Source organism: Orycteropus afer, unplaced genomic scaffold (genome assembly GCF_000298275.1).
Source record: "Orycteropus afer afer isolate SDZICR_OR568_19922 unplaced genomic scaffold, OryAfe1.0 scaffold00420, whole genome shotgun sequence".
Taxonomy (NCBI): Eukaryota; Metazoa; Chordata; class Mammalia; order Tubulidentata; family Orycteropodidae; genus Orycteropus; species Orycteropus afer.
In genome coordinates this window covers 2,552,160-2,564,040 of record NW_006922007.1, presented here as the reverse complement: position 1 = coordinate 2,564,040, position 11,881 = coordinate 2,552,160, and the positions used below count along the sequence as shown (strand labels likewise).

The following is an 11,881-nucleotide window of genomic DNA, read 5'->3' as shown; positions in this document are numbered from 1 at the left end:
TCATTGGGGAAAAAAAAGGGGGGGGACCAGGTTTGCTGGCCTGATAGAGCTTGGTGGAACCACTGAGACTATGGCCCCTAGCTGCCCTTCAGGTCAGGAACTGAACACACGCCTGTGGCTTCCAGCCAAACAATAGACAGGCATATCAGTTGAACATTTACCTGAGGTAGAAACACTCCTTGGAGAGAACAAGCATTGGAGAAAGAAGGACTGCTTATGCTCAGGGAGACAGCTCAGGGGGCAGGAGTACATGGACGGATGGACACAGGGAAGAGGTAACTGTCAGAAGGAAGTAGGAGGGGAGATGTTGCATTGTGGTAAATTGTGGTCAATGTCATGAGACAAAGTGTTTGTGAACTGCTGTATGAAAAATATATTTGCTCTGTAAACTTTCACCCAAATCACAATAAAAAGAAAAAAAAAAAGAATTCTGACTTGAGTCTTTCAACTCTGATCCTATTCTGTCCTCTTGGATTCTAGATGGGTGCCTCCCTTTTTGCCAGTAACATCGGCAGCAGCCACTTTGTGGGGCTGGCTGGGACTGGAGCAGCTTCAGGGATTGCCACTGCAGCATTTGAATGGAACGTAAGTCACATCAGAGTTTTTGTCCTTTCCACCAAGTCCATGTGCAATATTTTTATTCTAGGAGTCTGAATAGAATAAACTCCTCTTTGGTTTGATTTCTATTTTCACCTTGTTCTAGTCCATTCCTTTTTTGACCTTTAGGAACTTCCCATGTGACCCCATTCTGCCTGGGCCATTCCAGTCACACCATTCCCCCGCTCTGAGCTTTTGCTCACATAGTTACTCCCAACATGAATGTCATTTCTATCTCACTCAAGTTCATTTTCACTAGACCTCCTCTCCATTCTCTCTCTTCTCCCTGGGCTATCACACTCTGTCCAGCTCTAAACTAGGTACAAGGAATTAAAAAAGGTAAAAACCATGCTTCCCTCTTTTGAGGAGTTTATATTCCAGTGGGAGAGACAGACATGCATTCTGCAGAGCATAGCAAGCACAAATGCAGAAGCGTATGTAGCTATTGGTGGATCTCACAGAAGGGGCATCTATTGTGGACTTACCACATGTTAAGGGTGTTTCACGAAGTTGCCACAAGGAGGAGGAGTAGGAATTAACCAAGTGGGCCCTGACTGAGTCAGTGATAGTAGAGTGAGAACTGAATGATTTGAGCGATGGTAGGTAGATTCTACAAGGCTTTGCAACTGACTTCTCAAGTACCCTGTTGTCATTTTACCAGTAGAAGTTGTGTCTCTTTAATTAGACTCTACATTCTAGTAGTACACAGGGAGCTCTGGTAGCATAGTGCCTAAGGCACTTGACTGCTAACCAGAAGGCTGGCACTTCAAAACCACCAGCCAGTCTTTGGAAGGAAGGTTGGGCAATCTACTTCCATAGTGATACCACCTCGGAAACCCAAGGAGGGGTCGCTAAGAGTCAGGCTGATTTGACGGCACAGAACAACAACAACAACAAACATTCCTTAAGACCAGAAGCCATGTTCTCTTTCCCACTCACATCATTCTATCATCCTGCATATGGCTGGGCACATGGTGAACATGCCATAAATATTTCTTGAGGTGGCTGAGGTTTTTTCTGTTCTTTTTTCCTTTCCAGTATTTGCATATACACATGTATAATATCAGTCAGAGAGATGTCTGTATGGAAGAAATTTGAGTCCTAATGAAAGTATAATCAGACCATCAGATGCTCGGGAAGTGATCTTGAATCATTACAAAAGCCTGTACCTCTTTGTTGAATATTTTGCCCCTAGTTTTCCTAGATAATGTCAAGGACCCTAAGATCATCCCAACCTCCACAGACATGGACACACATGCCATATGGCCAAGTGGGTGTGGTTGTCAGCCTTCACAGATCTCAGCTGCACCTCTTATAGCATGTGACTGAGCCTCTCTGAGCCTCAGGTTTCTCCTCCATGATACAGGAATGACTGTTTTATAATACTTGCCTCATCTGGTTATGGTGAGAGCAGCATGAGAGATACATGTGAACGCTGTCTGTAAACATCACATATTAATGTAAGGGCATATGATTATCATTATATTGCAGAACTAGGCAGGGGATTAGTAGTCTTATCTCTAACTTTCCTTCTCATTGTTCTGTCACTCTGCCAATAATTCCTACCATTCCAGAGCTATTTTAGTTTGGCAAAGACAGTATAATCTTCCAGGGGTCCATCTGGGCTCAGACAGTTCATCATCTGATCATTTTTCACCACATATATTTTGTCATGTCCTAAGGAACCCACAGCTGCTGTCTGGGGGGTCATAATTGGGTGGACTGGGCCAGAATTCAAGCAAACTTTTTTTTTCAGACTCAGAGTTTATGAAACGATAAGGTCCACCACCAAATCTCTTTACATTTTTTTTTTTTTTTTTTTTCCCCTTTCCTTCTGTAGGCCTTGCTGCTGTTGCTAGTTCTGGGGTGGTTTTTTGTCCCCATATACATCAAGGCAGGGGTGAGTATCCTCAATTGTGTGTTCTGTGCCCATCTTTCACTGTATTTCATGCATTCATTTATTCACTCATTCATTCTGCTCAGTCATGATGTTGAGGTACTCAGCACCACTTGGCCTGTTTCTAGAAATGTACAGGTAATCAAGATTCAGTTTCTTCCCTAGAGATACTGCCAGTGTATACTGTGACTGCACCAAGGAGATCAGTGATAGCCCTGAACAATCATCATGGTGATTAAGGCCAGTCCAGCCTGGTACAGGAATAGGAGATCTGGCCCACACATGTGCTTCAAGAAATGAATTTCAGAAATTACATGAGTACAGTCTTGAGGAATGAGTGATACTTCCATGGGTGAAAAGTAGTATCATGAAGGATTAGATGAAACAACATAAAAAGAACAAAAAGCATTAAAGGACTTGGAGTGTTGGGGATCAAGTAAAATTATGGTTAAATAAAGGGTATTTGTGGGAAGAGTGGTGGGATTGGAGGAGGGCCACAAATGTAAGTAGGCTTAGTAGTGGAATGCCTTGTGTGTATCCGAGATTGAAAGGTTTGTCCCTTATCCTTCTAGAAACAGGCAGTAAGTGTAAGTTTTCAGTGAAGGGTCATGATCAGATTCCTGTTTTAGGAAGTTCTACTCAGGCAGCTGAGTGGAGAACAGACTTGAGGGGGGAATCTGCTGAAGATGAGATAATGAGGAAGTTGATATGATGCCTTCAGAGGCTCTAGTCAAGGAAATGGAGAGGAAGGGGTCAGTTCTGGGGTAGAGATGTCAGGTTTAATGACAGATAATGGAAAGCATTGAGGAGAGCAGCATCCAGAGAAATCCTAAAACTTTAAGCTCAGGGACCTGGTACATGAGGCCACTGGATAGTGGAGGGTGGGGGATCCCAGATAAGACAACAAATGATACACAACAAGGAGAAGAATGGGTTCATTTTGGAACCGCATGATCTTTAGGACAATAACATGGATATGCTTCTCAGGCATAGAGGGTAACTGAGATTTGCATATTGATCAAGAGAGAGATCTGGGCCGGTGCTATCTAAATGGGGCTCCTGATCTTCAGAAATATTGTTTGAGCTGCCACCATGTGCCTCAAGGATGTGACTGTGAACAAGAAGCTGTTCCTCTCCCAACCAGCAAAGGCAAAAGACCAAACCCACTGCCATCAAGTCAATTCCCACTCAAAGTGATCCTCTAAGACAGAGCCGAACTACCCCATAGGGTTTCCAATCCAAGGTTGTAAATCTTTACCAAAGCAGACTGCCTCATCTTTTTCCCACAGAGTGGCTGGTGGGTTCAAATGGCCAGCTTCTTGGTTAGCAAATGCTTTAACCGCTGAGCAACCAGAGCTCCTTCACCAGAAAAGGACAAATAAATTGGACATCACATATGGGAGGGCTATTCTGGGAGATTCTGGGGGAGCTATGAAAGGGTTTCTAAGTCAGGCAGAGCATTGAGGGAAGCTTCCTTAGGTGAGGACCATCTTGGTGGAGCCTTGAGGAACGAGTCAACCAGTCAAAGACAGGTGAAAGTGGCTGTCCAAGCAGGGGAAATACTGCGTGCTGCGGCCCAGAATGAGACAGTGTGCAGCATATTGGGGGACCTGGAATGGTTCCATGTGGCTGAAGCACAGGTGTTGGGGCTGGGCCTAGGGTATGAATGTCGGCAATGGAGATTGAGTGAAGCAGTGGCCGGGAACCGGATGAAGCAGGAAATGTCACAGCTGAGAATCCCTGTTGATGTCTTTCTCTGCAGGTGATGACCATGCCGGAATATCTGAAAAAGCGCTTTGGTGGGAAGCGACTCCAAACCTACTTCTCCATCCTGTCCCTCTTCGTCTGTGTAGCTTTGAGAATCCCAGTGAGTTCAGAGCCTCCTGGCAATTTGTTTTTGAGGAATTGACTTGATAGGTCCAGTGCTAAGATCAGAGAGCTAGAGGATTCAACTTTATAGTTCGAGCCACGTGGGTGCCTTAACAAGCTGGGTCTCTCTACCAAGTCTTTGTGGGGAAACAGGAAATTCATTGCCCCAGTATTCATAAAGTAGTAAACTCTTAATTTGTGAGAAGCTTCAGAGTGTAAGTTTACACTTTCATAAAAAAAAAAAAAAAAAACACTGCCTTCAAGTCAATTTTTACTCATAATGATCCCCATTGGTTTTCCAAGGCAGTAAATCTTTATGGAAGTAGATTGTCCAGTCTTCCTTCCACGGAGTGGCTGGTGGATTTGAATCGCTAAACTTCTGGTTGGCAGTCAAATGCCTTGGGCACTACACCAACCGAGTTCCTTTACCCTCTCATTAGGGAATGAAAAAATAGATGTACAGAAAGAACAAAATGCCTCATTCAAGTAACACAGTTATTTAATAATGGAAAAGAGGAGGACTTCTGTGGTCTACCACATACTGTCCTCTTCATTCTCTTTGGTAGAGTCCGTCTGGATTGATACTTTTCTTTTCAGTTGGACTATCTGGCATATGAACCTACAGAAAACTGTTTTCCATTATTTTACACTGAATTTTCTTAAATTTACTCTATCTTACCTAAGATTGCCCCCTGTAAATTAGTGTCAAAACAACTTGAAATTTTTTTTTAAAAGTTACATTCCTTGGAGATAATCGATGAAGAAAGAAAACAAAAATGAAGATTCAGTAGCAGATATAGAAAAGAAAAAAAAAGAGTAAATCAATTGCTTTTCATCCATCAGTGACTGGTGAAATAATCTGGAAGTTTCCAGTCCAGGCAATTGTCTCAATGTTCCTGAAAGAAGAAGCTGATTCTCACTATTGCTCTTCCGCTGAGCTGATTTACTGTTGGAAATAAGCCAACTGTCCAGATTAGATGGTACAAGACTTCCCAATGCAGAGTGAGCATTTATTAGCATTTACTGTTTGCTATTGAGCTCCAAGCTCTGGTGGTGTAGTGGTTAAGACATTTGGTGGTTAACCAAAAAGTTAGTAGTTTGAACTCACTAACCGCTCCATAGAAGAAAGATGAAAGATGAGGCAGTCTGCTTCTGTAAAGATATACAGCCTTGGAAACCCAGAGGGGGTGGCTCAATGGTAGTGACTTTTCTTTATTATTATTATTATTGAGCTCCATGTTAGGGGAAGTAAAGATACCTACGTGCTGGGAGTTCACCAGAATCATACACATGAAATAATTAGCACCTTATAACAATACATGCAAAGATACTAGACTGAACTGAAACACAGTATGTGTGAACAAGTATATATGGAGGTCATCTTCATGGAGAAGGCATTAGACAAGTCCCCAGGATGTGAAGTGTTAGGAAATACAGAAGGAAGCAGAGGTGTGTTGGGCCCCCATGCTCTTATGTTCCACAAGTGGGTTGGACTCACTAAGCTCCCAGTTCTCCAGCTATGACACCTACAGCTTCATGATTCTGAAGAGCATTAACAAGGTGCTGGGTCAGAATATCAGAGACCAAAAGGGCCCTGATGGATGCAGCCTCATGGAGTGGAGTGTTCCTGGTGGTGGAGAGGTTTCAGGAGGAGCTGGAATGTTGTTGAGTTTAGGGGGAAGGGGAACAATGAAGGCCAAGAATGTGTGTGGCTGCGGATCTTCAGTTGGAATGGCATGGTGATAGGAGTCCATTCTTGCCTTCAAGGACATTTTAAGTGATATTAATAATCATCAATCATAGACATGACCTTTGGTGTACTTCTACACTCTGATAACAGATTTTGTTGTGGTTACTTATTAAACAACTAATTATGAGGAATTAGGGCTATTTTCATAATCCTCCCCTGCCCCAGGCTTGGAAAAGATCACCTTGTTCACTGGTTCTCTCACTCCAATAATATATCTACTGAGAATTAATATATATGTTAATCAAGACAATAAGTATTTCCATTTGTATTTTGTAAAAGTTTTGATATTCTTTTAGACACCACATTGCAAATTTTAAAATCAGGAAATTAATTTTAATACAAGCTGTTATACGATCTACTGACTTAATTCAAATGTTGACAATTGTTCCAAAAATGTCCTTAACAGCAAAAGAATATACTGGCTCATGCATGCGATACATTTTTTTATGAGAAATATTTTATAATGCCTTCTTAACTGTTGTTAGGTGCCTTTGAGTTGCTTCCAACTTATGTTGTTGTTGTTGTTATGTGCTGTCAAGTTGGACACAACTCATAGCGACCCCTCCTTGAGTTTCCAAGGCAGTGTCACTATGGAAGTAGATTGCTCAACCTTCCTTCTGAGGAGTGGCTGGTGGGTTTGAACCACCAGCCTCCTGGTTAACAGTCAAGTGCCTTAGGCACTATGCTACCAGAGAGCCCTCCAACTTATAGTAACCCTGTATATTACGGAACAAAACACTGCCTGGTCCCACACCATCCTTACAATCGTTACCATGTTTGAGCCCATTGTTGCAGCCAGTGGGTCAATCAATCTCAGTGAGAGTCTTCCTGTTTTTTGCTGACCCTCTACTTTACCGAGCATGATGTCCTCCTCCAGGGACTGGTCCCTCCTGATAAAATCTTGTGTGTGTGAGTTGATGAAGTCTCATCCTCCTTTTATTCTAGGGATCATTCCAGTTGTACTTCTTCCAAGACAGACCTGTTCATTCTTTTGGTAGTTTGTGGTATATTCAGTATTCTTCACCAACACCAGAACTGAAAGGCATAAATTTTTCAGTCTTCCTTATTCATTGTAGAGCTTTTGCATGCATATGAAGCAGTAGAAAATACCATGGCTTGGCTCAGGGCCACATTTGTTCTCCAAGTGACATCTTTGCTTTTCAACACTTAAAAGTAGGATGAATGGAAACGGGGAACCCAAAGAGGATGTGGGAAGAGTGGTATTACATTGAGGGTATTGCAACTAATGTCATGAAACAAAAAATGAATAAGTTGTTGAATGGAAAAATGATTTCTCTGTAAACCTTCACCCAGACCAGAACAAATTAAAACAAAGAGAGTTTGTGCAGCAGATTTACTCACTAAAATGCATTGCTTGATTTCTTGATTGCTACTTGCATGGGCATTGATTGCAGATGCAAGTAAAATGAAGTCCTTGACAACTTCAATTTTCTCTCAGTTTATCATGCAGTTCCTTATTCATCCACTCGTGAGGAATTTTGTTTTCTTGATGTTAAGGTGTAATCCATACTGAAGGCTGTAGTCTTTGATCTTCATCAATAAGTGTTCCAAGTCCTCTTGCTTTCAGCAAGCAAGGTTGTGACATCTGCTATCAGTTCGTTGATGAGTCTTCCTCCGGTCCTCATGCCATCTTCTTCTCCAGATGGTCTCACTTCTCAGATTATTTGCTCAGCATACAGATTGAATAAGTATGGTGAAAGGATACAACACTGATGGACATCTTTCCTGATTCTAATCTACACAATATCCCCTTGTTCTGTTCTAGTGACTGACTCTTGGTCTATGTCTTGGTTCTGCATGAGCAAAAGTAAGTGTTCTGGAATTCCTGTTCTTCACATTGTTATCCATAATTTGTTATGATTTGTACTGTCAATAAAACAAAGGTTTTATATCTGCTTCGGGCCACAATTCATCTGACATCAACAATGATATCTCTCGTGTCATGTTCTCTTCTGAATCCAGCTTGCATTTCTGTCATTTCCATGTTAGTGTACTGCTACAACCATTTTTAAAATATTTCCAGCAAAATTTTGCTTGTATATTAATGAAGTTGTTCAAAACTTTCTGTATTTTGTTGAATCACTCTTCTTTGGAACGGGCACAAATATAGATCTCTTTGGGTTGTTTGGCCGGGTACCTTTTCCCCAAGTTTCTGGGCACAGAAGAGTGCTTCCAGCATTGCATCCATTTGTCAAAACATCTCTATTGGTATTCTGTCGAGGACTGGAGCAACACTTTCAGTGTACCTTGAACTTCTTCCTTCAGTACCAGCAATTCTTGATCATTTGCTACCTTCTGAAATGGATAAACATTGACCTGTTATTTTTGGCACAGTGACTGTGTTTCCCTTCCATCTTCTTTTGATGCTTCCTGTATCATTTGATATTTTACTGCCTTAAGCTAGGTTCTCTAGAGAAGAAAAACAAGTGAAGCTTATATATGTATATAGAGAGATTTATCTAAAGTAAATGGCTCATGCAGTTGTAGAGGTTGGCACATTCCAAGCCTATGCATTAGACATCAGTTATGAATCCCACTTGGTCACGATGTTTTATTATTTTTTTATATGTTGTTGGATTCTATTAGCTAGGATTTTGTTGAGAATTTTTGCATTTTTGTACATGAGGGATATTGGTATGTAATATTCTTCTTTAGTGGTGTATTTTCCTGGCTGGGTATCAGGGTTATGCTTGATTCATAAAATGAATCATCCATCCTTTTCTATGTTCTAGAATAGTTTTAGTAGAATTGGTGTCAACTTTTCTCTGAATGTTTGGTAGAATACTGCAGTAAAACCACGTGGGCCTGGGCTTTTTTGTTGAAAGTTTTTGTTTGTTTGTTTGTTTTTGTTTTAATAATCTGTTCTATTTCTTCTTTCTTGAGTCTGTTCAAAATTTCTACTTCAGTGTGTGTTAGTTTAGCTAGGTCATGTGTTTCTAGAAATTTCTCCATTTCTTCTAGGTTTTCAAATTTGTTGGAGTACTGTTCCTCATAATATTATGTTATTATCCTTTTTATTTCTGTTGGTTCTGTGTGACATCAACCATTTCATTTATTTGTGTTAATTGCAGCTTTTCTTTCTTGTCCTGTCTTAAATTTGTCAATGGTTTGCCAATTTTTCTCCTCCCTCTAAGTTTATTCCATTTTTGTGTTTTGTCTCTGCGTGGCTCTCAGTCTCTTTCTCTCTCATTTCTTGACTATTTCAGAGTAAATTGCATATCATGGCTTTTTACCTTCAACATACTTCAATGAGCATATCTTATTTTTAGAAATAGGTATATTCTCTTTTAAAACTCTAGTAAAATTATCAACTTCAATAAACATTGTATTGCACATTTATGCAATACAATGTAATATTAATTAATATAATACTAATCTACATTTGAATTCTGATTTTGTTAACTCATCCAAAAAAAAAACAAAAACAAAACTAACTGCTGTCAAGGCAGATCTGACTTACAGCGATCCCTCCTTGGGTTTCTGAGGCGGTATCACTAACTACAGAAGTAGATTGCCCAATCTTCCTTCCAAACTCATCCAACAATATCCTTTAAAGAATTTTTCTTTTCCAGAACAGGATTCAGCCTTTTGATCTGAAAAATTTCCATAGCTTTCCTCTGTCTTATATGATACTAATATTTTTTAAATAATATAATTCCTCTTCTCTCTTTATAATAAACACTCTTCATTTCTCATTTATCTGATATTTCCGCAGGATTAAGTTCAAGTTAGGCATATTTTGCTATTAACAATGATGTTAATTTTGATCCCTTGGTCAAGGTGTGGTCAAATTTCTCCATTGTATAATTACTATTTTATTTTCCCTTTTGACCAACAAGTAGGCTGGCATGAGAAACTTTTAGCTCATGCAAAGATTATTTTCACAAATTACCCAAATCACAATAAAAAGTTTAAAAGATATATTTTGATCACAAATTATCACTAGTTTTAGCATTCACTGATGATTCTTACCTGATCCTATCTTTACTATTACTCTTTCAAAATAATGGTTTTCCAACACTAACACTCCCTCCTTATTTACTAGTCACATTGAACATTCTACTGAATCTTCTTCTCTACCTAATTACCTGTTTTTCTATTTATCCATCTGTCTGTTTACAAACTATCTATTATTGATGTGAACTCATAAGTCTTCTTTAAGCAATTGTTTACAAATCATTATTGTATGTAATTATTTTGGTGTTCACATAGCCCAAATTTTACATAGGTTGATCATATGTGAAAAGAGTGACATACCTCCATTATTTTATTGAGCAGCTCCTTATGTTCTGGCATAGGAAGATGTCTAGATTCATATTGCACCAGCACTGCTCTTGTCTGGAAATCAGCCATTTCTCTGGGGATATCTGGTTCATTTCAATGGCTAAAAACATTAAAGACTAAAATCTGAGTCATAAGTGTGCTCAGTTCTACTCAGTTCTGTTTCTTGGCCTTGTCAACAGACAGAATTATGTATATTCATATACATACAAATACATACACTTATACATGCAAGTACACATATACACATGCATATTTATATTTTAGAAATATTATACTCACACTAAAATCTCCAATTATAATCCATCTCTATGGGGTTCTTTCATATACTCACACTAATATCTCCAATTATAATCTATGTCTATGGATTTCTTTCTTCCCTTTCCCAATTCCTTATGTGTGCCTTTTTCCACACTTGAGGACCCTTGCTCCCAACTTATCAACACCTCTACCCACTTCCTCTATCCTACAGTATATCTGAAATAGTTACAAAATATCTTACCCATATCACTACAACAACCAAATCAAAAAAAGAAAAATTCAAGATTTCTTTACAATTATTCTATATACCCTTCCCCCAAGATGGCTATGTAGCAAATACAAGTTGTGCTCAGTTTTTATTTCATTTCTAGTAGTTTCTCCTCAGTGGGGTTTTGTCTTGAAAGGGAGTTTTGGCACTAAGTTTGGAAAGTTGATATGGCCTAGACTATTCTGATCCCTTTCAGAACTAAACAAGGAACTCTTGCACTCACCTCTAGTTGACAAAGCAAAACTTCTTCCAGTTTCAGCTACTGTCCTAAAATTGACCCACTATGCTTTCCAGTGAATAGCTGTTGGCAATTTGAAGTTTTCAAGTTTTGAGGTTAGCCTTGTTTCCCTCTACTTTCTCCTGGATCCTGCTACTATGTTGGTCTTGTGGCTGTCCACGATTTGTTCCCATGACTTACATCTTGAGCTTTGTGAGAACACCTTGTCACCTAGTTTTGTTGAAAATATTCATGTGGTTTTGGTTTTGCTATCGACTTCTTCTGTTTTTCTCTTATAAGGAAAGTAATAAACTAACTGCCACTATTACCTCTTCCCAGATTGATTTCTCTATACCTCTGAGTGTGCCTGATCTATATCATTAAGTTTCATGTCGATAGTATGACAAAGTGTTCAATGGCGTGAGGTTTAGTGTCACATTGCACAGATTCAAATCCTGACTTCTCCAGTTGATTCCTGGGTGATATTAGGTAAATTAATTAACATCTCTGAACCTTAATTTACTCAGAGCAAAGTGATTATAACAACAAAAATACCTTAAAGGTAGTTTTAGAGAATGGGGCAGTGTAGGGGTAAATTCCTTAAAGGTTTCAAGGAAATTATAATTAAATGTTCTCAGAGTAAAGACAAATATTACTCAATTCATCCCTTGAAACAGACTCCATCTAATATATAGTTGTAACAAAAATAATCAAAATATG

At 39.4% G+C, this 11,881-nt stretch overlaps 1 protein-coding gene across 1 annotated transcript in view; it reads left to right on the top strand.

Moving 5' to 3' along the window:
* The window catches only part of LOC103208282 (solute carrier family 5 member 4-like), a 58,988-nt gene that overhangs the window by 2,741 nt on the left and 44,366 nt on the right, over positions 1-11,881 (top strand). The window contains 3 exon segments of the mRNA XM_042782712.1: positions 481-585; positions 2,438-2,497; positions 4,257-4,361. Coding sequence (XP_042638646.1) covers positions 481-585; positions 2,438-2,497; positions 4,257-4,361 — 270 coding nt within the window.